At 35.8% G+C, this 26,039-nt stretch overlaps 1 protein-coding gene across 4 annotated transcripts in view; it reads left to right on the top strand.

The window, feature by feature from the left end:
• LOC308341918 (serine/threonine-protein kinase Sgk3) overlaps positions 1 to 26,039 on the top strand; it is a 140,889-nt gene that overhangs the window by 76,728 nt on the left and 38,122 nt on the right. For all 4 annotated transcript variants that reach the window (XM_080802050.1, XM_080802051.1, XM_080802048.1 and 1 more), the window contains 4 exons: positions 4,744 to 4,816; positions 12,625 to 12,700; positions 19,423 to 19,510; positions 24,728 to 24,777. In XM_080802050.1, the coding sequence (XP_080658176.1) occupies positions 4,744 to 4,816; positions 12,625 to 12,700; positions 19,423 to 19,510; positions 24,728 to 24,777 (287 nt within the window). The remainder of the gene's footprint in view (positions 1 to 4,743; positions 4,817 to 12,624; positions 12,701 to 19,422; positions 19,511 to 24,727; positions 24,778 to 26,039) is intronic.

The following is a 26,039-nucleotide window of genomic DNA, read 5'->3' as shown; positions in this document are numbered from 1 at the left end:
CAGCTTAAAATACATTTAATGTCAGAATATTAGAAATAAATTCTTAAAAAAAAAAAAAAGAAATAAATTCTTTCTACTGCCTCACTAATAGTTGTTTATCGTTGCGTTGTTACTGGTTAAATTGCCCAGCAACTAGATTTGGGTCTGAAAGTTTGTCATAAACTTACCTTCCTTCTATAGTTTCATTTTTGGCCAGAGTTAAGTCTTCGGTTCCAGATTTTAAGTAGCCAACACAACTTAAATGAATATGGACTTTTGTGAGTTCTGACAGTTACTAGAAGGTGGGGGATGATATCTAAGGTATCATTAATTATTTAAATTAATATAAACTATTTTTATATATTCAAAATTCAGATATTAAATATTATTTTTAAGGAGGAAGCAGGAGCACCATGGTCATTGTAACACATCAGGCCAGATCAGTGTAGAGACCAGTGCTTATGTATTATTGTCCATTGTTGTGTGGGTATTAGTCATACACACCTAGGAGGCCAAAGACCACCACCTGTGTTGGTCATTGTAGACCTCACATTATTAAGACAGCTCTGGATTCCAAGCTTTGCTTCAATTAAGGAAAAAAGCAGTTATGCTTTAAATCCCAAATTTAAATTTTTTTCTGCCCTAAGAATAAATAGGAATCTCTTTATGTCATTATTTAATAAATGGTAGATTACCAGACATCCTTCAGAAAAAATTGTTTCATATTAAGAAGGTAATTTTTTTTTATTTTCTTAACGCTGTCTCTTGATTTTAAAGAAGTAGGATTAAATAGATGCAGAAGTGTGTGACTTAACTATTTGTAAGATCTTTAAATATGGAGGAAGTTAAGCATATCTCAGTTAAGAGGTAACTAACTTCCTAAATGGGCCTGAATGAATCCAGTGGCTAGCTGTACAACATTCCATGTTTTCTTAAGTCATGAAAGTAAGGCTTCTGACTCTTTTTCTTTTTTTTAAGATCTTATTTATCTGCTAGAGAGAGAGAGAGAGAGAGAGCGCGCGCGCACGCGCTTGCACATGAGTGGGTGATGGGCAGAGAGAGAAGCAGCTCCCTGCCAAGCAGGGAGTCTGATGGGGCTCAATCCCAGGACTCCAGGATCATGACCTGAGCCAAAGGCAAATGCTTAACCGACTGAGCCACCCATGTGCCCCTTCTGATTCATTTCTATTTAGTATTTCACTGTGTCTGTTTTTCTTTGAAATAGTATTCAACTGCTTTGCTAGTTGAAGTTGAACTTTTAAAGTAATACTTACGTTTTTTAAATGGCATTTTTTCCTATGTAAAATTAATATATATTCTAGAAAATCTGGAATGTGGAGGAAAATAAGTGTTTAAACTTAAAAATCACCCGTCCTATGTTGCTACTCAGAGGTAACTGTAGTATTTTTACTGTGTTTTCTTCTGTTTTTAAATTTTTCCTTAATGCATATGTAACCGAACTATATATATATATTTTTTTAATTGCTTAATTAGAGGCTATTGAGGCAGTCTTTTTTTTTTTTTTACTGTAAGTGAAGTCACACTTTTGAAACAAAATAATACCCAAAAACGATTTGTATATGAGGATATCTTCTGTAATGTTGAATCATTTTTATTTATTTACTTAATTTATTTTTAAGTAGGCTCCACATGCAGTTTAGAGCCCAAGGCAATGCTCAGACTCATGACCCCAAGATCAAGAATTGAGCTGAGATCAAGGGTCAGATACTTTATTGACTGAGCCACCCAGCTACCCCATAATGTTGAGAGATTAAAAAAAAATTTATATTAAAAAAATAGTTTATATTGGAGACTGGGTGAGGGTTGAATTGCCAGCTCCATTTGAAATTCTTGGATACCATTATGTAAATGATCAGCAATTTTTGAGGATTGTACAGATTTGACCATAGCTATCATGATGGTACTTTAACAAACATATGCACATACAGATAGTTTATATGAACTTCTTAGAGAAATAAGATCAGTTTTTTTCCAGTGAACTACTAATAACTGAAAATTTGAGGTTCTTTCTATATTTGCTTAAATGATTATATGAGCCAGATTTACCTTCTAAATGTGTTTCCTTCTGTAAAATTGTTTATAATAAGGAGGAATGTAGGGGATGTGGCCTAAAAACTCAGCAGTGTGGAAATATTGCCTGTGTGAAGAGCCATCCTCATGTCATGATGGTTTCATGATTTAAGTAACTAGAGACTACAGATGTCTGGGGTGCCTGTATGGCTTAGTTGATTAAATGTCTGCCTTCAGCTCAGGTCATGATACCCAGGGTCCTGAAATCAAGCCCCACAGCAGGGAGCTTGCTTCTACCTTTTCCTGTATCCTTCCCTGCCTCCCCACCCCCCACTTGTGCACACGCTCTCTCAAATAAATAAATAACTAAATAAATCTATATATAAATAGCTAGAGATTAATTAGTTTAGGGTGTTAATATTTGAATATCTTTAAGTATAAAGATGAAGTGAATGATTTGTTTAGGGGTACCCTCCCCTATCATGATCACTTTCATTTTCTTATTCCATCAAACACCCCATCTTAAGCTTTCTTTTTTTTTTTAATTTTTATTTTTATTTATTTACTTTTTTAAAAGATTTTATTTATTTATTTGACAGAGAGAGATCACAAGTAGTTAGGGAGGCAGGCAGAGAGAGGAGGAAGCAGGCTCTCCGTAGAGCAGAGAGCCTGACACCGGGCTCGATCCCAGGACCCTGGGATCATGACCTGAGCCGAAGGCAGAGGCTTTAACCCACTGAGCCACCCAGGCGACCCCCCCATCTTAAGCTTTCTGCAGAAATTTTTCCTCAAATGTAGTTGAGTTTTTATTATCCTTCTCCCTCATCTTTTCCTGTATTTCTCTTTCTTTTTTCATCTTTTTCTTATTTCTCCATTTTCTCTTGTCTGCCTGTTTTTCTGTAACTCCTAATTCTGCGTCCTGCGGTGAGGGTGGCAAAGCAAAAAACAGGAATCATGTCAGTTGTGTTCCTTGAAACCACAGAAGTGAGGTTCAACCTGGCTTGGATTTCCCTAAGTTTTTTTTTTTTTTTTTTTAAAGATTTTTGTTTATTTATTTATTTGACACAGAGGGAGAGATCACAAGTAGGCAGAGAGGCAGGCAGAGGGAGGGGGGAAGCAGGCTGTCCTCTGAGCAGAGAGCCCGACACAGGGCTCGATCCCAGGACCCCGAGACCCTGATCTGAGCTGAAGACAGAGGCCCAACTCACTGAGCCGCCCAGGTTCCCCATCCCTAAGTTTGAAAACACAAATTCTTTCCCTGTGCTCCTTTTAGAGTAAAAGAAAAAAACAAAAAGTAAAATATCCATTCTGTAAACATTTTGTCCATAGAAATGTATTTTTATGATTGTAGTTTGCATTTTAAAAAAATTTTTTTTATTTTTATTTATTTATTTGACAGAGAGATCAGAAGTAGGCAGAGAGTCAGGCAGAGAGAGAGGAGGAAGCAGGTTCCTTGCGGAGCAGAGAGCCCGATGCGGGGCTTGATCCTAGGACTCTAGGATCATGACCTGAGCTGAAGGCAGAGGCTTTAAACCACTGAGCTACCCAGGTTCCCCTGCATTTTAAATTTTTAATTGTAGAAATTATTGCACATATACAGAAGTAGAGAGAATAGCACAAATACAGAAAATAATATAACGTACCAGCCAGCTGCCGTAGGTCCAGGTGCACGGCCATTCTTGTTTCATCTCTTTCCCTAGCCAGCCCACTGTAATTTTGAAGCAAATTTTAGACTTCGTATCATTTCACCTGTAAATATTTTAGTATACATCTCTAAAAAGATAAAAGTTCTTTAAAAATGCACACACACACAGTATTAGTAATCACATGTGAAAATAATTAACAACATTTTAATATCCAATATTCAGTCAGTGTTTATATGGTAAATAAATCTATGAAGTGTCTTTATGGCACGAAGTCTCCCCCTCCACGTCTCTTTTCTTTCCTTTACAATTTTTTGTTGAAAAAGCAGGGTCATTTGTCTACAGATTTTTCAGTCTGAATTTTGCTGACCACGTACTCGTGGTGTAGAGTGATTAATGTTCTTCCATTCTTTGTATTTCCTGACATTTCGGTAGTTGGGTATGGTGTGTGTGTGTGTGTGTGTGTGTGTGTGTGTGTGTGTGTAGTTTTTTGACATCAAGCTTATAATAAAAATAACCCTTAACCCATTTTAATGACCTTACTGCCCCAAATTTAATGTCTTCAGGGCCACGTTCTTTGTCTAGGGATAAGCAAATCTGATAAGCAGATGTATTAAAATTTTAATAAAGGGTAGGCTAGAGCAGAGGGTATTGGAAAACAAAATTCAACACTTTCTTAAAAAAAATTGTCAAGTCTGTTCATTTAGAAAGAATGCAAAGATCACAACTTCTTTTGAGGTAATAAATGGTGAGTAACACATATTCAGAGCTTTACCAGATTCTTATCTAAGCTCTAAAATTATCTCCATTTTACAGACAAGAAAACTGAAACACAGAGATGTTAAGTAACTTACCCAGGGTCACAAAGATACAAAGATACTAAGTGTTCTATTGGGACAAAATAGGATGATTAGACAAGCTAATGTTATTTTATTGGTATAATTTAATATTGTATTTATTTGATCATGATGTCCTTAAAAGTATGTCTTACGGATTTTCTTGAAAATCACATTGTAATTTGTTTTGGTACATGTATAACCAGAAGACTTAGAAAGTTAAGTTCGTATAATGTTATTTTTTAAAATTCTAGTTAAAGAAACAATTTCCTGCTATGGCCCTGAAGATTCCTGCCAAGAGAATATTTGGTGATAATTTTGATCCAGGTAAGCAATACCTTCGTAGACCAGCCATAAGTGATAGTTGAAGTTTGAAGTAATGGGTAATGTGTTGATTGTGCTGTATGGTGCACGAGGTTTCACAAAGCTAATCGATTTCGTGTTCTTTGAACATAATGCCTCAGGAGGGGGTTTTCTGTGTGCCAGGCATTGTTTTGGGATTTTTAAAATATTTTATTCATATATTTGACAGGGACAGCGAGTGAGCACAAGCAGGGGTAGCAGGAGAAGGAGAAACAGGCTCCCCCTGGGTAGAGAGCCCCATGTGATGTGGGACTCTATTCCAGGACCCTGAGGTCATAACTTGAGCCATACTTAACTGACTAAGCCACCCAGGAGCTTCCCAGGCATTGTTTTAAACACTTCGCATGTTTGTGGGGTTTTGTTTTTGTTTTTGTTTTATGTTTAGTTAGCCACTGTGCAGTACATGGTTAGTTTTTGATGTAGTGTTCAGTGATTCATTAGTTACATATAACACTCAGTGCTCATCACAGCATGTACCCTCCTTAACACCCACCACCCTCTTACCCCATTCTCCTACCTCCTCCCCTCTGAAACCCTCAGTTTGTTTCCCAGGGTCCCTAGTCTCTCATGGTTCATCTCCCTCTCTGATTTCTCCCCGTTTGGGTTCCCTCCTTTCTCCTATGGTCGTCTGTGCTATTGCTTATGTTCCACATACAAGTGTAACCATATGATAATTGTCTTTCTCTGCTTGACTTAGTTCACATATTCCCCTCCAGTTCTACCCATGTCAGTGCAAATGATGGGTATTCATCCTTTCTGATGGCTGAATAATATTTCATTGTGTATATATACCACATCATCTTCATCCATTCATCTGTTGAAGGGCATCTCGGCTCCTTCCACAGTTTGGCTCTTGTGGACTTTGCTGCTATGAACATTGGGGTGCAGGTACCCCTTCTTTTTACTGCATATGTATCTTTGGGGTAAATATCTAGTAGTACAATTGCTGGGTCATAGGGTAGCTCTATTCTTAACATCTTGAGGAATGTCCATACTGTTTCCTGGAGTGGCTGCACCAGCTTACATTCCCACCAACCATGTAAGAGGGTTCCCCTTTCTTCACATCCTCACCAACACTTGTTGTTTCCTGTTGTGTTAATTTTTGCCATTCTTATCAGTGTAAGGTGGTAGCTCATTGTGGTTTTGATTTGTATTTCCCTGATGGCTAGTGATGTTGAGCATTTTTTCATGTGTCCATTAGCCGTTTGTATGTCTTCTTTGGAGAAGTGTCTGTTCATGTCTTCTGCCCATTTTTTGACTGGGTTATTTGTTTTTTGAGTATTGAGTTTGAGAAGTTCTTAATAGATCTTGGATTTCAGCTTTTTATCTATAATGTCATTTGCAAATATCTTCTCCCATTCCGTGGGCTGCCTCCTAGTTTTGTTGACTATTTCGTTTTCTGTGCAGAAGCTTTTTATCTTGATGAAGTCCCAAAAGGTTTTTTTGCTTTTGTTTCACTTGCTTTGGAGACGTGTTTTGAAAGAAGTTACTATGGCTGATGTGGAAGAGGTTACATAAGAGGTTACTGCTTATGTTTGGATCTTTTAATTCATTAAGTCCTCACAAAACCCTTTGAGGCAGGTGTTCTTATTATCATCACTGTTTTATAGATAAGGAAATTGAGGCACATTTAGGTTAATTAATTTACCCAGGGTCACAGCTAGTAAGTGTCAGATTTAGAAATTAAATTCAAGCAGTCTGGCTTCAGGTAAATTTATAGGTCATTAAGGATAATTTGGGGTACTTTTGTAACCATGAAGGACATTCTTTGTTACATCCAGAATATTTATTAAATATATACTGTATACACAGGACTCTGCAAGGCTCTGAATGGAATACTAAGAAAATGTCCTATTGTTCATCCTTAGGAAGCCTCATAAAACATAGGCTGTCAGGAGTCTGGAGCTATATGTCTGAAGCCTCAAGTCTGGAACTTCTTTCACTTGAATGCATAATATCAGTCCAGGTTACAAATGGCTGCTTACAGAGAGACAGAAGTCTTCTTATCCACCACATAACCTCCTTATGCAGATGAGAAAAGCTGTCTATGCTACAGGTGAATCCTGATGAGCTAGAGTGCTATCTGTCCTTATCATCTATCTGGCTTAACTTTGTAACTAATTTGCTTGTAGCCTTGTAACCCATTAAACCTATGATTCTGTATATGTCTGCTTTCTTGGGTCTCTACTCAAGACACAAGTTCTCATATCACTCATCCTGATTGGACATCTCTGCAACTTAGCCTTCTATCATTTCTTTACCTTTCAAATCTTTTTCCACTGTGCCCTGTGAAATTCTGTTCATGATTAACAAATTCCTCTTTATCCTCCAATCTTTATCAAATTTCTTTTACATTCTTGCTTTAATTAAACTTAGTTTTTTCCCCTGAGGTGGCTGGATCATTCCCTATAGCCCTCTCAACTAGAGGCTCTTCATTCTTTTACACTTAATGAACCTCAGGATTGGAGAGGGTTCTCACTTCCCCTATTATGTGTAGAATTTTTTTCCCTTGAGAGAATTTAGCACACTTCATTGTCATTGCCAATCTGTCTCATCTGGCTGTAGATTTTATGAACATTGGTATTTGTTTTTTTATCGAGTTATAGTGCCTGGTAGATCTTGGGTTTTCAATAAATATTACTTGAATACAGGAATTCATTAATAAAGAGAAGCAAATTAAAAAGAGGGAGCTCTTGCTCAGAAGCATAGTTCATAGAGTCAGAAGACTGAGTTGCCACAACAAAGCCAGATTGGACATTCTGCAGAATTGATTCTATAGGCCAGTGCCTTTGTACTCATTTTGTTTTTAGCTACAGAATGCTTTTTCCCAGTGATATCTCTTGCAGAATATGTCCTGTCTCAAACAGATTAAAAAGGGAGCTGCTTTGTTGGTAGAGCAGTGAAATGTATCTGCAGAGCACAGGCTGAAAAACGTCATCATGGACAACATGTTAGTCGTAGAGTACCTACCCTATTTGGGTAAAGTGAGTATGAAACACGACGTGAAATCGACCATGTGGATACACAGTAGGCACAGCAGAGAGAAGAGACAAATAGAGGCTAGAACACTGGCTAAGGGACTTTTCCGATAGACTTCACATTAGATAATCAGAACAAAGACTGGTGTGGAAATGAGCTACAAATGGAGCAGTATTCAGGAACTCTTGTAAGGAAAAATCTGTAAGAAGTCTACTCTCTCTGTCAAATAAATAAAGAAAATCTTAAAGAAAAGAAATCTTGGTGATTGCTTAGGTAAAGGAGACGTAGAGAAGAGAATGAGAGACAAGTGAGGTGTCAAACCTGGGTGAACGAGAGAATGAATTACTGTGAAGTGGCAGAAAGACATCTGAGAGGAGTCCAACTGTGTGTTGATAATAGAGACTTGAACTCAGGCTGGAGTTCTGGAGAGCCCTTAGTTGAACCTAATGATAGAATCATTTCATTTCGTCTTGGGAAGAAGACGAAGAGATAAAGACATCTCTGCGTTCTTATGTCGTAGTTTAAGAGGATGTCTCCATATTCTTGTTTTCACTTCTTGATTTCTGATGGTTGCCAACCTCTTGAAGATAAGTTTTATATATCTGAAGGTAGATTTTAAGAGTTATTTCTGCCTGTAATTTCCAGAGTTAAAATTTCATTTTGAATTTAAGGATCTTTCTGTAGAGGGCACAGAGATACCTATACTTTTTATATTCTAAATGGTTTGCTATCAAGCCTTTTGCCAGTAGGATCCTGAGGTCGGTATATAAACTACTGTTTTTTTGAAGTTTTAAAAAAAAAGTTTATTTTATCTTAACTATTGAAAAATAAGTATACAAAATAACAAAATCAGTGTGAGTCCAATAAGAGACAGAGCTTGTGAAATTTAGAGAATACGTATGTTAGAATATATAACTATTTGCTCAGTATTTTATTTATTCATTCACAAAAACATCAATTAAGTACCTTTCATAACACTTGGTTAAGGACTAAAGATAAAATATTTTTTAAAGGCATGATCCTTCCACGGCTTGTGTAGAAACCACTTTTATTTCTTTAACCCTTACTAATTGAAGAGAAATAGGTTTGTACAAAATAAAAAGACAAGTCTCCATTATTATTCTAGTCTTTGCATTTTTCTGAAGCCAAGATATTGTACCTATCTAGTTCTTCATAAGACTTGGTGTAGGTACCAATGCCTCAGGAAATTTTTCTTAAGTGCTAGTCCCTGGGCAGAGTTGGGAAGCCTCTTTGCTCTCATAGCAGCTTGTGAATTCTCTGTTAGTTCCTTTGGTGTGCTAAAGTGTAGTGACTTGTTTAAATTTGTTTTCCAGTAGAATTTGAACTTCTTGAGTATAGGTACTGTGTCTTAATTAAACATTTTTGTATTTCCAGTGCCTTGAACAGGGCGAAGTGTCTAATAGGTGATTGGTGAACAAATGAACAAATGTATCCATGCATGCTATTTTCAACTAGTCACTCATTTTGGAAGGTCTACTTAATATTAGGTTAAAGATTTTAAAAATCACTTCTCTTAGAACTTAAACTTCTAAATAGTTGAGGATTCTGAATTAGGTACAGTAATTTTGTTAACCATGTTACTCCTTTTTTTTTTTTTCCTTCACTCGGATGACTTTTACTTTGAGTCCCAAGATGTTATAGCTATAAAGAGAGCTTACAGATCATCTAATTCTATCCCCTGCTTGACAGATTAAAGAAGGGAGGAGCCTGTGGTTAGAAAATTAGGCAGTGGCACAAGTGAGATTACATCTTACACTCTGATTCCAGTGTTCTTTCCCTATCATAGGCTGTTTTTTAAAATGCTGCTACCATTATTATAGTAACATATAGTAACATAATATTTATAGTAATAATTCAATAATATAATAATAGTAGCAGTAGTAATAATAATAACTGTGCCATTATTTGAGTTCCTAACTGTAAAGTAGCTTTTTTACTTCCATTTCATGCATGAGGAAAGTAGAAACTTAGCAAAGATCAGCCACATGGATGAATTACATTCATCCAGGTTTGTTTATTTCTCTTTTCACTTTAATCCATTGTCTGATTTATGCATGTTATCTTTTTTTTTTAATTTTTTTTAAATATATTTATTTGTTAGAGAGAGAGAGCGAGCGAGCACAGGCAGACAGAGTGGCAGGCAGAGGCAGAGGGAGGAGCAGGCTCCCCGCCGAGCAAGGAGCCCGATGTGGGACTCGATCCCAGGACGCTGGGATCATGACCTGAGCCGAAGGCAGCCACTTAACCAACTGAGCCACCCAGGCGTCCCTATGCATGTTATCTTTTAAAACAAAATTCATAATATTATTATGTACATGTTATTTTAAAATTTTAGATAACTTGTTTGGAACATTACAAAAATCTTAACCTTGTTTCCTAACCTGAAAAGTGTGGGTTAGGACTGGAAAAAAAAAAAAAAAATCTGGTCCCTGGGGGCTCTAAATATCTTTTCGTGGTGAATATAATTAGGCATGCTGGCCACAAGTGGTAGTATTAGGATTAAAACCCAAGGCCTCCTTACTTCAGAGTTTGGTGATTTTTTCCCCCCTGTCCCACAGTACTGGAAATTGTGTCCTCTTGGTTGATTTTTCTTGAAGCAGTGAAATGACAGAGAAATCTGTATAGGTCATTTTCATATGCACTCTAGAGACTAAACCTCTCATTTTATTGTCTAAGCATTGATTTCAGTCTCTAATTGAAATTTCTTTTGAGTTACAACAGATAAATTCACTTAAGTTCTTAATTGGAGAGATTTTTAAAAATATATTTCTCCAAGCGCTCCTAGGTAGCTCAGTTGGTTAAGTATCTGACCTTTGATTTTGGCTCAGGTCATGATCCTTGGGTCATGGGATCAAATCCCACACAGTGTGGAACCTGCTTGGGATTCTTTCCCTGTCCCCCTCCACCCCTTCTCCCTGTGCACAAGCCTATATGTATATATATTTATCTCTAACTATAATTCCTAAAGACAGTATGTCAGCTGTATATAAATTCTTGGGACTCACCCAGTAATGGACTTGTATCCATTTTAATCTTACCTGGAATTTTTAAAGATATTTGCATGCTTAATGTTTATCTACAAATTAAGCGTGGAATTTCCTCAAATCTCTGACTACTGTAGGGCTTCTTTTTTCATTACTGACTTCTTTCTCATGTTGGGTTTTCCATAGGGCTTTCAAAAACTGTTCAAAGTCAGCAACGAAATGGAAGGTCTAGTTATACTTACTGCAGCATGGGCTGTAGCTCAACTAAAGACAGAAACTTACTCTTACAGTTATCTCCCAATGTAAAATGTACCTTTAGTAAGTATCCACAGAACAGGTTAGAGCTGCATCCCTATAATCATTAACTTTTCTCTGACTGTCTCAAATGTAGTCATTCATTTTAGCTTTCTCCTTTGTTACTACGTTCAGTTCCTGAAAAATAACTGTTTCAAGTGTAGTTTCTAATGTAAACCTCACTTAAGCTTTGCACTGTGGTAAATAGAAGAATGCCCTTGGAAGAGTTTTATAAGATACCATCCTGAAATTCTTCAAGAAATTCACAATTGAACAACAAAAAGGTACTAAGTGCATTTGGATCTAACAGACCAGATCTGACTTACATTTTTTCTTTTTTAGCCATACCTTACCTTTAAGAAATGGAGATAAACCTAAGTGACTAGAAACAACCCATAATTTTGGTGACAAACATTGTACATTAAAATCTTTATTAAGTAGAAACCATTTTACTAAACCAAAACTCATTCTTGAGTTGAATATTGTTTATAGATTTTTATTGAGAAATTCACCCTTTGAGACACTTTCTCAAGCATTCTGGGTTTTTTTTTTTTCCATTTTTAGAGTATATTTCTTACAAATTAGGGTTTAGGTTGGTGGATTTGTAACCCTACAACAATAAATAACAACAACAATAACAAAAATAGTAATAGCTAAAGATTGTGCTCTGTCTACCAGACATTTTACTGTAAACTAATATGCATTGTCTCAATCCTATAACAGCATTAAGAGGTATAAATGTTATCCTCATTTTACAAGTAAGGATTTAAATCTCAGAGAGGTTCAAGGTCAGTTAACTAGTAAGTAGCAAAGATGCTTGAATAAAGTATTTTTAATTCGAAGAGACTTTTGTGCTTAACCTTTATTGCTAACCTGCTGATGCATAATCCTTAATTATCAAGTCAAAACACTTTGAAGTTGCTAGACAGTCGTTTTTTAGAAAATTGTTCCGTTGTATTTTTCAAGGGATGTTTAGCAGGGGGAATTTTTTAGCAGCCAAGTTTTGGTGATACTCACCAAAAAGTAACAAGAATTACTGGAAATCCTTGTAACTGGTTAATTGATACTCAGTTAGCCAGTTACAAGGATTTCCAGTAATTCTTGTTACTTTTTTAAATTAATGCAATTTTCCATCACCAGTGTCATTGTGTTAATCTTTATTCATTAGCTGGTAGTACTTGAGGAGTTGGACAAAACAAGGCCCCTCTCCAAGTTTTGTAGTGAATTTATTTAGAACCTAAATTGGACATTTCTTTGGAGAGTTCTCTTTTGGGAGATATGTTTTCTGCTTGATTTTAATTTTATAATCATTGTATTTATATATTTAAAAATATATGTATTTCTAAGTATTTCTTATTGTTATCAAGAAACATGAATTAAGAAATAGCTTATTGATCAAAATGCACTGTCTTTTGGTTGTCCATTCTTACACAACTGTATTGATAATCATAGTCTGACATAAATAATCCTAATAGTTTATGTCTCTCTTAACAGATTTTATTAAACAAAGAAGAGCAGGACTGAATGAATTCATTCAGAACTTAGTTAGGTATCCAGAACTTTACAACCAGTAAGTAATTTTCATTGTGTTTTGAAGAGGTGCTGAAGCCAAATCTAAGAATATCGAATAAGCTACTGATACAGATTTTATACATTCTGTGGAATATTATTGTGCTGTATGTGTTTGTAAAATCCTCAAGCAGTTTTCCCCTGGTGTTCTTAATCTTCTTTTCCCTCCATCAACTCAAGGCCCCATATTCAAGACCCTAGTTATTGTCTTTCTTTCTTTTGTACTTGTATTAGTTTTGTAGATTAAACTTGAAAGAACTTTGCATAGTACAGAGTTACATAGTACAGAGTAATATAATTTTTCTAATTATATTCAGAAAGCATTTGTTAAATCACTATATTGTACACCTGAAACTAATATTACACTATATGTTAACTAACTTGAATTTAAATAATAACTTTTTTTAAAATTGCTCATCAGAATTTTATTTTGTTTGGTTTTGGGGTTTTGTTTTGTTTTTTGTTTGTTTTTTTGACATATGCTCAGCCAAAGCGCTGAGCTGATTTATATATTTTTATTTATTTATTTATTTTCTTTTTCTAGTTAACATATAGTGTATTATCTGTTTCAAGGGTACAGGTCTGTGATTCATCAGTCTTACATAATACATAGAGCTCACCACAACGCATACCCACCCTAGTATCTATCACCCAGCCACCCCATCTCCCCACCCTCCTCTCCTCCAGCAATCCTCCATTTATTTCCTCAGATTAAGATCTTTTATGGTTTGTCTCCCTCTCTGGTTTCATCTTGTTTCATTTTTTCCTTTCTTTCCCTGTGATCCTCTGCCTTGTTTCTTAAATTCTGCATATCAGTGAGATCATATGATAATTGTCTTTCTCTGAGTGACTTACTTTGCTTAGCATGATACCCTCTAGTTCCATCCATGTTGTTGCAAATGCCAAGATTTCTTTTTTTGATGGCTGTGTAATATTCCATTGTGTGTATATATGTGTGTGTGTGTGTGTGTGTGTGTGTACACATATACACCACATCTTCTTTATCCATTCATCTGTCAGTGGACATCTGGGCTCTTTCTATAGTTTGGCTTAAATAAAAACTTTTTTTAAAAGAACTTATTAAGTATCTGCTGTATGCATTGGTAATACAAAGAACCTGCCAGAGGCACAGGCTCCCAGTCTAGTGGGAGAAACAGACATGCAAACAAGCAATTAAAGGGAAGAAAGTTTTATGATAGAGGTACTAGAAGATAATGGAGAAAAATGTGGCCAGTTTTCCTTCGGAGGAGGGCAAACAAGCCTTCCTGGATTTAAAGGATGTGCAGTTGTTCAAGAAAAGGTAGGGAGTACATCAGGCAAAAGGAGTAGTACATGTAATAGAATCTACAAAAAGCCGGACATGTTGAAGACATTTAAGTGTTTACATTTCACAGTGACTAGAATATGGAGTAGGTTTTCAGAAAGGAGATAGGGCTGAAGGAGTTGGCAAGGGTCACGCACACATGCCACAATCCTCGTTCCACCTGGAGCACTATTCTGTTGACCCAGACAAGGTCTCCACGCCTTCTCCGCCCAGCATTGCAGGCAGCCACTTAATGTGAGGGGCTTTCCCAGCCCTGTGTGGGTCTCATGCTAATAAGCCGGAAAGGTGAGTCATATCAGAAATACCTAGGAACATACAGGTAAGATCTGTGGTTTGACATGTGTTTTCATTTTTGGGTCTTCAGCTTAGATCCACTCCCTAACCATTAATTTTTGCTGTCTGCACTTGAGATTACTTCAGATTGTCACATTAGTGGCTTGTTTGAAATAGAGTTCATAAATCGAGAGGTTGAATTTGTCTTCTTTGACAGAGCCTCACATGGAATAAATACAGAACAAATGTTGTTGCTGGTGATTATTTCTCCTGGCATTTTGAAGTATTACTCAGAACCTCTACCACTATGTATTAAATTCTAAATATTGATTCTGGATCTGGAACTACAGCATTTCAGAGATGTTATATTTGGTATTAAAAGTCAATTAAAGGCAATTTGATTATTTTCATTTTAACATTATACCATAAAATACATAATTCTTAAGTATATAACCTAATGGATTTTTATGTACCTATACACGTGATAACGCCACCATTGCATTCAGGGTAGAGGACATTTATAGAATTCCAAAAATAAATAGCCAAGAGTTTTTTCAAACTTAATTTTTCACTGACGTTTTCTTTTTAATAAAAAATGACATTTTGTATTTTCTGAATCTCAGCTTGGTGTTAACAGAGCTTTGTTAATTTTCACACTTTTACTTTATACCTCAAACTATGAAATAGATTAAAGAGAGCAAGAAGAGAAGCCAATCATCAAGTGTATCTTGAACACCTAATGTGTACCTGTTCCTCCTGTGTTGAGGAAATGCACTTTAAAAATACCTTTGCTTAATGGGGTACCCGGTTGGCTCAGTCAGTGGAGCGTGTAAGTCTTGATCTTGCGGTTGTGAGTTCGAGCCCCATGTTGGGTGTAGAGATTACCTAAAAAATAAAAATACTTCTGCTTGCTTCTTTTAAAACTATTTATTAAAATTTATGTTTAGAATTATTTAAAAACTGGAATAAGATTAGGTTAATACTTACATCTCTGATTTCTAGATTAAATAAAGGGTTTTCTGAGCTTATTAGTAGTGCATGATGTATTGTAAAGTAAAACAATGATGTTTGACTTAATAAAAACTTTTGAACCCCAGAAATCACAAGTGAAATTAAAGACCAAAAATGTAGGAAAATCTTCCCATAGTAAAGGACAATAGATAAAATATACTTAATATAGAAAGCGCTTGTACAGATAGTACACACTTAAGACACCAAAAGAAATGGACAGAGCACATTAATGATTTGTAAAAGAGGAGATACAAGTGGCTGATTAATTACCAGAGAAACTGAGTAATTCCTTATATAAGAAATGCAAATAGGAGTAAAAATACCTTATTTTAGCTTTATTGCAGGATAACACATACAGAAAAGAGCACAAATCATGATTATACAGCTTAATGAACTATGAGAAGTTGAACACATCTGAGTTCCCACCCCTGAGGCCAAAAAATAGAACATTACGAGCACACAGGAAACCCCTCACATGCCTCCTCTGAACCTCTCTTCCTTCCCTCCTTCCCAAAGATAATGATTCTCCTGATTTTTAGCAGGATAGATTAAGGTGCCATTGTTGTACTTCATAATACATGGAATCATGCAGTATGTATTCTCTATCTGGCTTGTTTTCAACCATGTGAGAGTCATTTATGTTGTTGGACACAAATATAAGCACAAATATGTTGTTGGACAAATATAATTTGATGATTTCCACTGCTGTATAATAGCCCATTGTATGAATATACTCCAGTTTATCCATTTTACTGCTGATGCACATTTGAGTTATTTTTATTTTGTTACGAATAATGTTGCCATTAACATGTCTTTTTGTGCACATGAGCAAACATTTCTGATAAATCTGGAGTAGAACTTCTGGGTTGCAGTGTATTATATGTTTAACCTTAGGGGATAATGTTAAAAATGTTTTCCAAAGTGATTGTACCAGATAATACTTCCACTATCCATGTCTGAGATCACTGCTCACCTCACCAACACTTATTATTGTTAGTCTCTTCAGTTTTAGCCATTCTGATGAGTGAGTCGTGGTATTTTACTGTTGCTTTAATTTGTATTTCACTGATTACTAATAAAGTTGAGTGCCTTTTCTTTAAATTACTATTTTTCACTTGTATTATTAAAGATAGTAATATAAACTAATATTTAATGCTAATAAGAGCTAGAGAGAATCTTTAGAATGTACATATACTGCTGGGAGAGAATAAATTAGTATAACCTCTCTGGAAATCAGCTTAACAAACTGTATTTAAAGCCTGAAAATTATTTATAAATCAGTGTATTTTTAAAAACCTATAGTGAAAATGGTAAATGCAGTTCTAATGTTATGCATGAAGATTATCAATTGCAACATTATTTATAGCAGTGTAAATTGTATAGTAAAAAGTTGGAGGCCATCTATATATATCTTCAAGCTAAAGAATCATTGAGTAACATTTAGTGCACTCTTATTATGCAACATCATACATCTATCAAGAGTGACTGTTTACAAGGAGTTTTTAACAACATGGGGAAATGTTTACGATGTAATACTTAGGTGAAAAATAGTTAAGATCAAAATATTTTAAATACAGAATGGTCTTAACAGTGCAGGAAAAAAATTGAAATAAAATACAACCAAGATTAGTAATAGTTGCCTCTGTGTGGTAAGAGTGAAGATCCTCAACTTCACCTTTAAAAGAAATTTTTAGTGCTTGGCTGAGGAGCCAATGGGGCAAAGCTACCATCTGTGGGATTATGACTGAGCGCCTCTAAATCAGAATCCCACCCAGGCAAACAATGCTGCAGCGCTGTGGAGCCTCGGTTGGCCTCGGTTGGCCTCGGATGGCCTAAGATGGCCGGTTCCCCGTGGTCCCTGCCGGCAGGCCACTGCATGTGCCCTGCGTGGTGTGGTGTGTCCCACCACGCGTCAGGACTGGGGTTAGGTGCAGAGAGCCCCTCATCTCGGGAAATGGGGCACGGCCGGAAAGGGGGCCGCCCCTCTCCTCGCCCATCACGCAACGCAGGTTCATGGGGAACCTGGTGCTAAACCAATCCGAGACAGCCTGCTTCTGGGTCGGGGCTTCGTACATAGCAGAGCAGCTCCCTCGCAGTGATATATTGAAAGTCAGCCCTCCCTCGACATAAGGGTTTGTTAAAAAAAAAAAATAAAATAAAAAAAATTTTATTGAGATACAACTCACATAAATATAATTCACCCTTTTAATTATTTTTAAAGTATACAATTTTGTGGTATTTAATATAATCACATTGCTGTACAACCATCACAACTATCCAATTCTGTTGCCTCAAAGCTAATCTAACACCATCACTCCAGAGAGACTACAATTGACCCTTGAACAACATGGGTTTGAACTGTGGGTCTGTTTATGCCTGGTTATTTATTGATAACTGCAGGACAGTACTGTAAATACATTTTCTCTTATGGTTTTCTTAATAACATTTTCTATATGTTACTTTATTCTAAGAATACAGTAGGTAATACATATAACACAAAGTAAACGTTAACTTTTTATGTTAGTGGTAAGGCTTTGGGTCAACAGCAAGTTGTCAGTAGTTAAATTTTGGGGGAATCAAAAGTAACACATGGATTTTCAACTGCATGGGGCATTGCTGTCCCTAACCCCCATGTTGTTGAAGGGTTAACAGTACTTTTGAATTTCTGCTTCCCCCAACCCTTAGCAACCACTAATCTGCTTTTCTATCACTATGGGTTTGCCTATTGTGGACATTTCATATAAATGCAGTCTTATAATATATGTCCTTTTTCATCTTTTTTTTTTTTTTAGCCTGATGTTTTTGATGTTCTTCCATGGAATATCATGTGTCAGTACTTCATTCCTTTTTATGACAGAATAATATTCTTGTGTGGATATGCTACATTTTGTTTGTCCATTCATTAGCTGATAAACATTTGGGTTATTTCTACTTTTTGGCTATGTGAATAATGCTGCTATGAACATTTGTGAATTTTTGTGTGAATATGTTATTATTTTTCTTGGTACATACCTAGGAATGGAATTGCTTAGTCACATGGAAATTCTGTGTTTAACTTTTCGAAGAACTGCCAAGCTCTTTTCCACAGTGGCTGTTATATGTTCTCATCAGCCCTACTGTTTTTTAAAAATTATTTTTCATCTTTCTGAATTTCCTACAATGAATGTATACTTTACTTAATCATTAAAGACAATGTGAGGAAGAGATACCTCAGATACAGGGATTAAATCATCCCTCAGGGTTGTCATTAATGCAGTCCTCTCAGTGCATTAGTGCACCAAGGCCTCTCTCGTATTTTAGTCTCATTTGTTTCTCTTCATGTTTGATCTTCATACCCATCTCTTCATCCTTCCCATTGATACCCACTTTCATGTATTTGTTATGTCTTTGGAATTTGTTTTATTGAATATTGCTTTGTATCTGTGAATATTTAATATATATATACAAAAATGATACTGTACAACCTTGTTTCTGACTTGAGTAGAATTCTCTGTGGTCAGTGACCATAGCTTTCTTACTGATTTCTCTAGTGGCAGATGTCTATTTTGCTTTTGATTTACTATTAGAAAGTTACAGTCAGTATCCTAGTTATGTGTCTTTCAAAACTGCACATAATTTTTTTTGTGGTTTATTCCTAGAACTGGAATTTCTGGGCCCAGGAAAAATGCAGACACAGTTTCACCAAGTATTGCCAAATTTCTTTTCAGAAAAGTTGCCTCATTTCACATTCTTACTAGCAATGCATGAGGGTGTCTCTTTCCCTATATCCATACCAACTTCCGATGTTATCTATCTTTCTAACTTTTAGCCAGTTAATGGACATAAAATGATATCTTATTAGTGTTTTAATTTGTATTTCTTTTATTATTAATTAAGCTAGACATCTTCCTTACCATTTGGGTCTTTTTCTTTATGAACTGCCTTGTTGATATCTTTGACCATTTGTTGAATTCCCTATTTTTAAAAAATTAATCAGTTTGTTCCTTTTATAATAATACTGATGGATTGTATTGGCTTTCATTCTTTAAATACTACTGTGGTTATTTTCATTTTAAAAGGGAGAAAAGCTATAGAAATGCTTTCAAAGTCATAATAAAGTTAATTTTTGTTTTTAGTCCAGATGTCAGAGCATTCCTTCAAATGGACAGCCCAAAACATCAGTCAGATCCATCTGAAGATGAGGATGAAAGAACTACTCAGAAGGTAGTAAGAGGGATTGTATTTTTTAACAGAAAAAATACCATTCCCCAAAGATGAAATTACTGGCAACTTTACGGCAACATATACTTAAAATTTTGTAATTTCATCCATTGTAAATTTTCTGCTCTCTAGAATACATAAGAACAAATGCGTACACCTTTTACTGATTACTATTTTTTATAAAATTTATAAAATGAGGATGTCTGTGATAAAAAAAGCAATACATGCTAACATTTAGTAGGAAGAGTAGTAGGAAGTTCGTTAGTAGAAATTTTGAAAATAGATGTAGGGGCACCTGGTGGCTCAGTTGGTTAAGCATCTGCCTTTGGTGCAGGTCAGAATCCAGGGTCTTGGGATCAAGCCCCACATCTGGCTCCCTGCTCCTTGGGGAGCCTGCTTCTCCCTCTCTCTCTCTCTGCCTGCCACCACTCCCCTGCTTGTGCTCACTCTCTCTCTGTCAAATAAATAAAAAATCTTCAAAAAAAAAATAGATGTATTGCTTTCTTATCACTAACCAGAGCAGTAATTTTAATATTTTAGTGGTTTTCTTTCTAATCTTCTCTTAATATATAAGGATTTTTTAGTTACCTAATTTTAATTGCACAGTATGTACAATTTTATATTCTGCCTTTACGTTACATCTTAATTTTTTATCATTATATACCTTCATAATCATTGACATACTTAAGCTGTTTTTTTGAATTTTGACCAGCAGGAAAGGCCTTTCAACCACAATGTTAATTGAATACTTCTTTCTCTACATTCCCAAGTTTTTATATTCAGAAAGCCAATCACTATACATATGCCAGTTGGCATCAACTAAGTCTTATTCCTGTAGGTACAGGCACATAATCAGTATGCATTCCAAATCAAGACAAGGAAATTCTTATTTTTTAAAATCAATTGTGAAAACAAATAGGTAAATAGAATAAGCTGTAGCATATTATAAAGATGTTTTCAACATTTACTTTAGAAAGTGATGTGAGAAAGGTAAATTATAAAACTTAGCCCGGAGAATTATTATTTAGCAATTAAAATTATAATGAAAAAGTATATATAAATATGGTAATACCTTTATAATTAAAAAGTGATGAAAACTATATATGTTTGCTTAATATAGACATAAAAATCAAAGGTGTTGTGTTGAAGGGTGTTTTTGTCTTTATAATGTCTTATTTTGTCATGGTTCTGTTTTTGTGATTTAAAAGATAACATGAATCAGAATGTTACTGTCGCACAGCTAAAAATCTTCATTTGGAAAATAGACCTATTCTTTTTTTGTGACTACTATAAAGTTGTAATTTTCCATCTCTGATGCCACAAGAGGGTTTTCAGTTTAGAGAACTGATTTATCTTTTCCATTTGTGACATGGTTGGTCCTAGGACAACATAAAAGGATATTTTAATTTTATATCTGTGCAGCTTGTCAAAAGGGAAACAAACTAGGACAGCACTTGTATAAATAAGGCATAAGAAGGAAAAATATTATGTAAAAATGTCATACAAATGGATTTTTGAAAAGGACACTTAATAAGACCCCAGTAGATTAAGAGAAAAGAGGCATGAAGAAATACTGTTAGTAAATAGATATATGGGGGAATGTTCAATCCATCAGTGCAGTAGCAAGTGAAATTTGTACAACAGAGATTTTTTTCTCTGCCAAATTAACAAAAATGTAAAGTAAATAAAATATTTCAGGACAGATAAGGGTAGAGCACAGTAGGCACCCTCAGGCTTTCCTGGCATTGGCATAATATTATGCAACTCTTTTGGAAAACAATTTGGCAATATTTACCAAATATGAAAATATTCAAGTTATTTAGGAGTTGATGCAAATGAAATAATTCTTCACACAGAAAAGAATACTCACTATAGTACAGTTTATATGAAGAATTAGAATCAATTTAAATATTAATTAAATAATGTTTGTCCCCATATATTATACATTTTGAGAATATTTTTTAGGATAGTAAGTTTTGACATACTGTTACCTGAAATCAGGGTATAAAATTTTACAGGCATATTCTCACAGTATGATTCCAGTAGTTTTTTAACATTATGTAAAGACTACGTGCAGTTGCTGTAATATTTGCAAAATCATTGGTTAATAAGGTTACAGATTTTTTTTAAAGATTTTATTTATTTAAGTGACAGAGATCACAAGTAGGCAGAGAGGCAGGCAGAGAGAGAGAGGAGGAAGCAGGCTCCCTGTAGAGCAGAGAGCCCGATGTGGGGCTCGATCCTAGGACCCTGGGATCATGACCTGAGCTGAAGGCAGAGGCTTTAACCCACTGAGCCACCCGGGCACCCCAGTTATAGATTTTTCACAAGCATTTTTTCTTTCCCTATTTTCCAACTATGAGTATATATTTTTAATTGAAAAAGATGAAACTATTAAAAATATTCTAAAGAATAAAATGTATGTAACCCTGATTTTCCATGTTTTGCTTGGCAATCATGTTGAGAGGATATAGGTTTAGGTCATTTGAAAAATACCTTTCCTTGCTGTAGGAGACAGCTGGTTTTGAAGAAAGAACCAGACTAAAGAGACCTTCCCAAGTTCTGGTTCCTGTTCTCTGCCACGTTTTGTTCAGATCTGAATTTCATTTCCTTTCTCTTTTTTCATCCATAAAATTGGAAACTAGGACTAGGATCTCTTGCAGTTTTAAAATATGGATTAAAAAAAAGTCTTCAGAAATGGGTGAAAGAGAATCTCAAGCAGACTCCCTGCTAAGTGCAGAGCCCAACCAGTGGCTCAGTCTCAAGACCCATGAGATCATGACCTGAGCCAAAATCACCAGTGGGATGTTTAACTGACTAAGCCACCTAGCCACCCTGGTGTAGCTGTTTATTAAGGACTTCTAAGTGGATAACTTAATTAATAGCCAGAAAATATCTTTCAGGGCATCTGGACCTTTCACCTTATTTATTTATTTATTTATGTTTAAAGATTTTATTTATTTATTTGACAGATTACAAGTAGGCAGAGAGGCAGGCAGATAGAGAAGGGAGGAAGCAGGCTCCCCGCTGAGCAGAGAGCCCGATGCGGGCCTCGATCCCAGGACCCGGGGACCACGACCCGAGCCGAAGGCAGAGGCTTTAACCCACTGAGCCACCCAGGTGCCCCCCTTTCACCTTATTTAGTGAGAGAAAAGTAGAGGCCAAAAAAAGTCAAGAAACTTATGCATCTTATTAGTGTTCACTGTTAATAAATTATATCTCATCCTTGGTTTAGTATAATCATTAAATATAGTAGATAGAATAAAAAGTTATCTGATTATATTTCCCAATAATTTCCATTATCATTGTGCTCGGTGTGATTCAGGGCATATAGGTTGTCCTATTCTTTAATCCATGCTTATTGAATTCCTCTTCCCTCATCTATATGAGGAGAGTTAATTGAATGGAAAAGTGATCCAATTTGGGGGGGCCTGGGTGGCCCAGTTGGTTAAGTGACTGTCTCTTGGTTTTGGCTCAGGTCGTGATTTCATAGTTTCTAGGCTTGCCTGCATGGGGCTCCACACTCAATAGGAAGTCAGCTTGAAGAGTCTCTCCTTCTTCCCCTCCCCCTGCTCACCCTTGAGCTCTCTTCCTCTCCCTCTGAACTAAATCTTTAAAAAGAAATGATCCTTGGGACGCCTGGGTGGCTCAGTTGGTTAAGCAGCTGCCTTCGGCTCAGGTCATGATCCCAGCGTCCTGGGATCGAGTCCCACATCGGGCTCCTTGCTCCTCAGGGAGCCTGCTTCTCCCTCTGCCTCTGTCTGCCAGTGCTCACTCTCTCTTGCTTCTCTCTCTCTCTGACAAATAAATAAATAAAATCTTAAAAAGAAATGATCCATCAGTTTTCTGCACTTTCATTAAAAGAATAAATGTATCAAAATTGTAACTTAGTTTGTATTATGTTATCAGATTCTCTGGAACACTATAATACATAAACAGAAAAGATTCCTGCATGTTAAAATTATGGCACAACAGGATGCTTCTCATTTCTCAAACCAGATTTTTTATACTTTTTTTTTTGTTTTGTGCTAGATTGTGTAGTCTTCTGTATTTGTGTCTTCTGCGGGCTGAAAATGTATTATATGAAGATTTTTGATGTAGAGATATTGATAGGAAATTTTGTTTTATAAGTTAAAAGCTGATGCCAGTATTGTTATTTTATAAGAAATGTATTGGTGCTTAGGAACTTTTGCCCTTTATTTTAAAAGTAGTTTGCACTCTGGAGATTATAAGTTTCAAATGAATTTAAGTGGAAATCTGTATGATATATGTCTCTAATAAAAAAATTGCTTAGGTAAAATTTTTTGGTTCTGATTAAAGAGAAAAAATTTTTAAAGCTCATATCTATAATTTACTTGAAGGATAATTATGCAGGGCTGTAGTAAAAGTATGCATATTTGGGATATCTATAACTGTTTTAATTCTCTATGCATAAGGAATCTCAAAGGGAATTTATGTGAAGCAGAATTCACTTACAGTTGGTTTTATAAAAAGTGCTCATATTAACAAGATCACGAGATTAATCTTACGGGATTTGGGGTTAAATTTCTAGCTAATTATTAGTGAGTGAGAATTTTTTTTTAGTTAAATTGCTTTATGGCATAGTAAGTAAAGATTTACTTCTAAATTAATATTAGGGATCAAATTTACTATATTAATTATTGTAAAGAGAAGAGTAAAATTTTTATTTGACTACAGTGGTGGAATTAGAAAGAAAAGCACTCTTGTCTACATGTATTTGATTTAGAAATAGGTCTGTCTCCTATAATTCAATCCAGCTTTAGCAGTCTTCATCATCATATTATCATTTCCATATCATAAATTAATAAACAATTATTTGAAATTTTGAAAAAACAGACAGCCATTTTAACCAGCTTTTTAAATGTAGAAATGATCCTTCCTAAATTGTGGTTTCTACATCTACCTTGTCCAAGGAGCTTTCCCCAGTGTACTTCATTTGACAGCCGTGAGCTTTATTTCTGCCTTGTGTTTTTCCTTACAACTGCTTTTGAAATTTATCATAATTATATTGATTGTGTGTTTCCAAATAAGTTACTGCATTTGTTAAGAATTAGGATTCTTTAGGCTTTAGGCTTCTTTAACATGCAGTACATCCAATATCTATGGTAGAGTTAGTATATTTTATTTCAGAAACATTAATTGACTGATAACCTTGAAGCTCCAATAAAAGCGTTACTGCTTTTTCCCCCATCCCAACAGCTACACTCTACCTCACAGAACATCAACCTGGGACCATCTGGAAATCCTCAGTAAGTCTGTTTCAAACCTCCTCTAACTGAATTCTGAGAAGACCTTTTTTTGTGCATGTGTATGTACATACCAGTTTAATTAGACCAGTTTAACTAGAACCCTGTAAAATATAATAACCATAGTTATAGTAAATATAATACTATCATATGCTTGCCTGTTTTACTGCTCTAGCTTTGCATTGCTTTAATAGAGTTCTGAGGAGTTTTTAAATCCACCAGTTGTAATTGGGGTCTGCTGTTTCGCTGTTATTTTTCTCGTGTGTGTTTGTGTGTGTGTGTGCGCGCGCGTGTGTGTGTGTAAAGCCAGTAGACTATTTCTCAGGAGATCTTAAGTCCTGGGAGGTTACTCTGACAGAAGCATCCATACAGGCTTAATGGGTATTCTCACTGGTACTCAGTGTTACTGCTGCAACCCTAGTTGTCAGCCAGCTTGTTCCAGAGGAGTCATGATGGACATTAGCATAGTAAAGGGTATTAAACTTGCTTTAACCAGTTCCTCTCATAGTCCCTTATTTGCTTGAACACAGGGAAGGCATTTTGAGGAAGAGCAGGAATGGCAATTACAGACTTCATCTTGAATGTCAACGCCAGCATTTCATTAGAAGTTAGACCACTGAATACAAAGGATTCCAGGGCCACATCTTGGCTCAGCTGGAGGAGTGCCCTGACCTATTAGTGGTATCTGCCATGGTTTGGAGAATGTATAATGTTGCTGTACTTGGCTTGTAATGATACTTCAGGTTCACTGCATTCATTCTCGAGTAGTCTGTCTTTTATCCCAGGACGTAATGTTTCCCTCACCTTTTTGATCCACTTAGTGAGTAAAGACAGATAAGAAATAGCCCAAGGATTGGGTCATTCAGCACTGCAATAAGGTAGAAAAACTGGGAATGTGATGTCACACAATCAGGTGAACAAAGTGTCTCAAGAGGGTAGTAATTCACTCTGTTAATGTTGCTGGTAAAGCAATAAGTGTTGAGAATTGACCACTGGACTTGGTAAGTCATTGGTGACCTTTGCAAGCCATTTCAGTGGTATGGTGGGTACAGACCCTGATAGGGAGGAGTTCAAGAGTGAATTAAGGGAGAGGATAGCAGGAATAGACAAAGAATTTAGATATCTTACTTGAGGAGTTTTACTGCAAAGGAAAGCAAAGAAATGGGGGAGGTGGTAGCTGGAAGGAGAGGTTTGGTTTTGAGCTGCTTTTCTGTTGACATACACAGAGTTGGTCAGGCAACGCAGAAACAAACTGACTTTCAGTT

This window comes from Martes martes (assembly GCF_963455335.1).
Source record: "Martes martes genome assembly, chromosome: 4".
NCBI classification, from domain to species: Eukaryota; Metazoa; Chordata; class Mammalia; order Carnivora; family Mustelidae; genus Martes; species Martes martes.
This window is presented reverse-complemented; position numbering and strand designations above follow the sequence as displayed.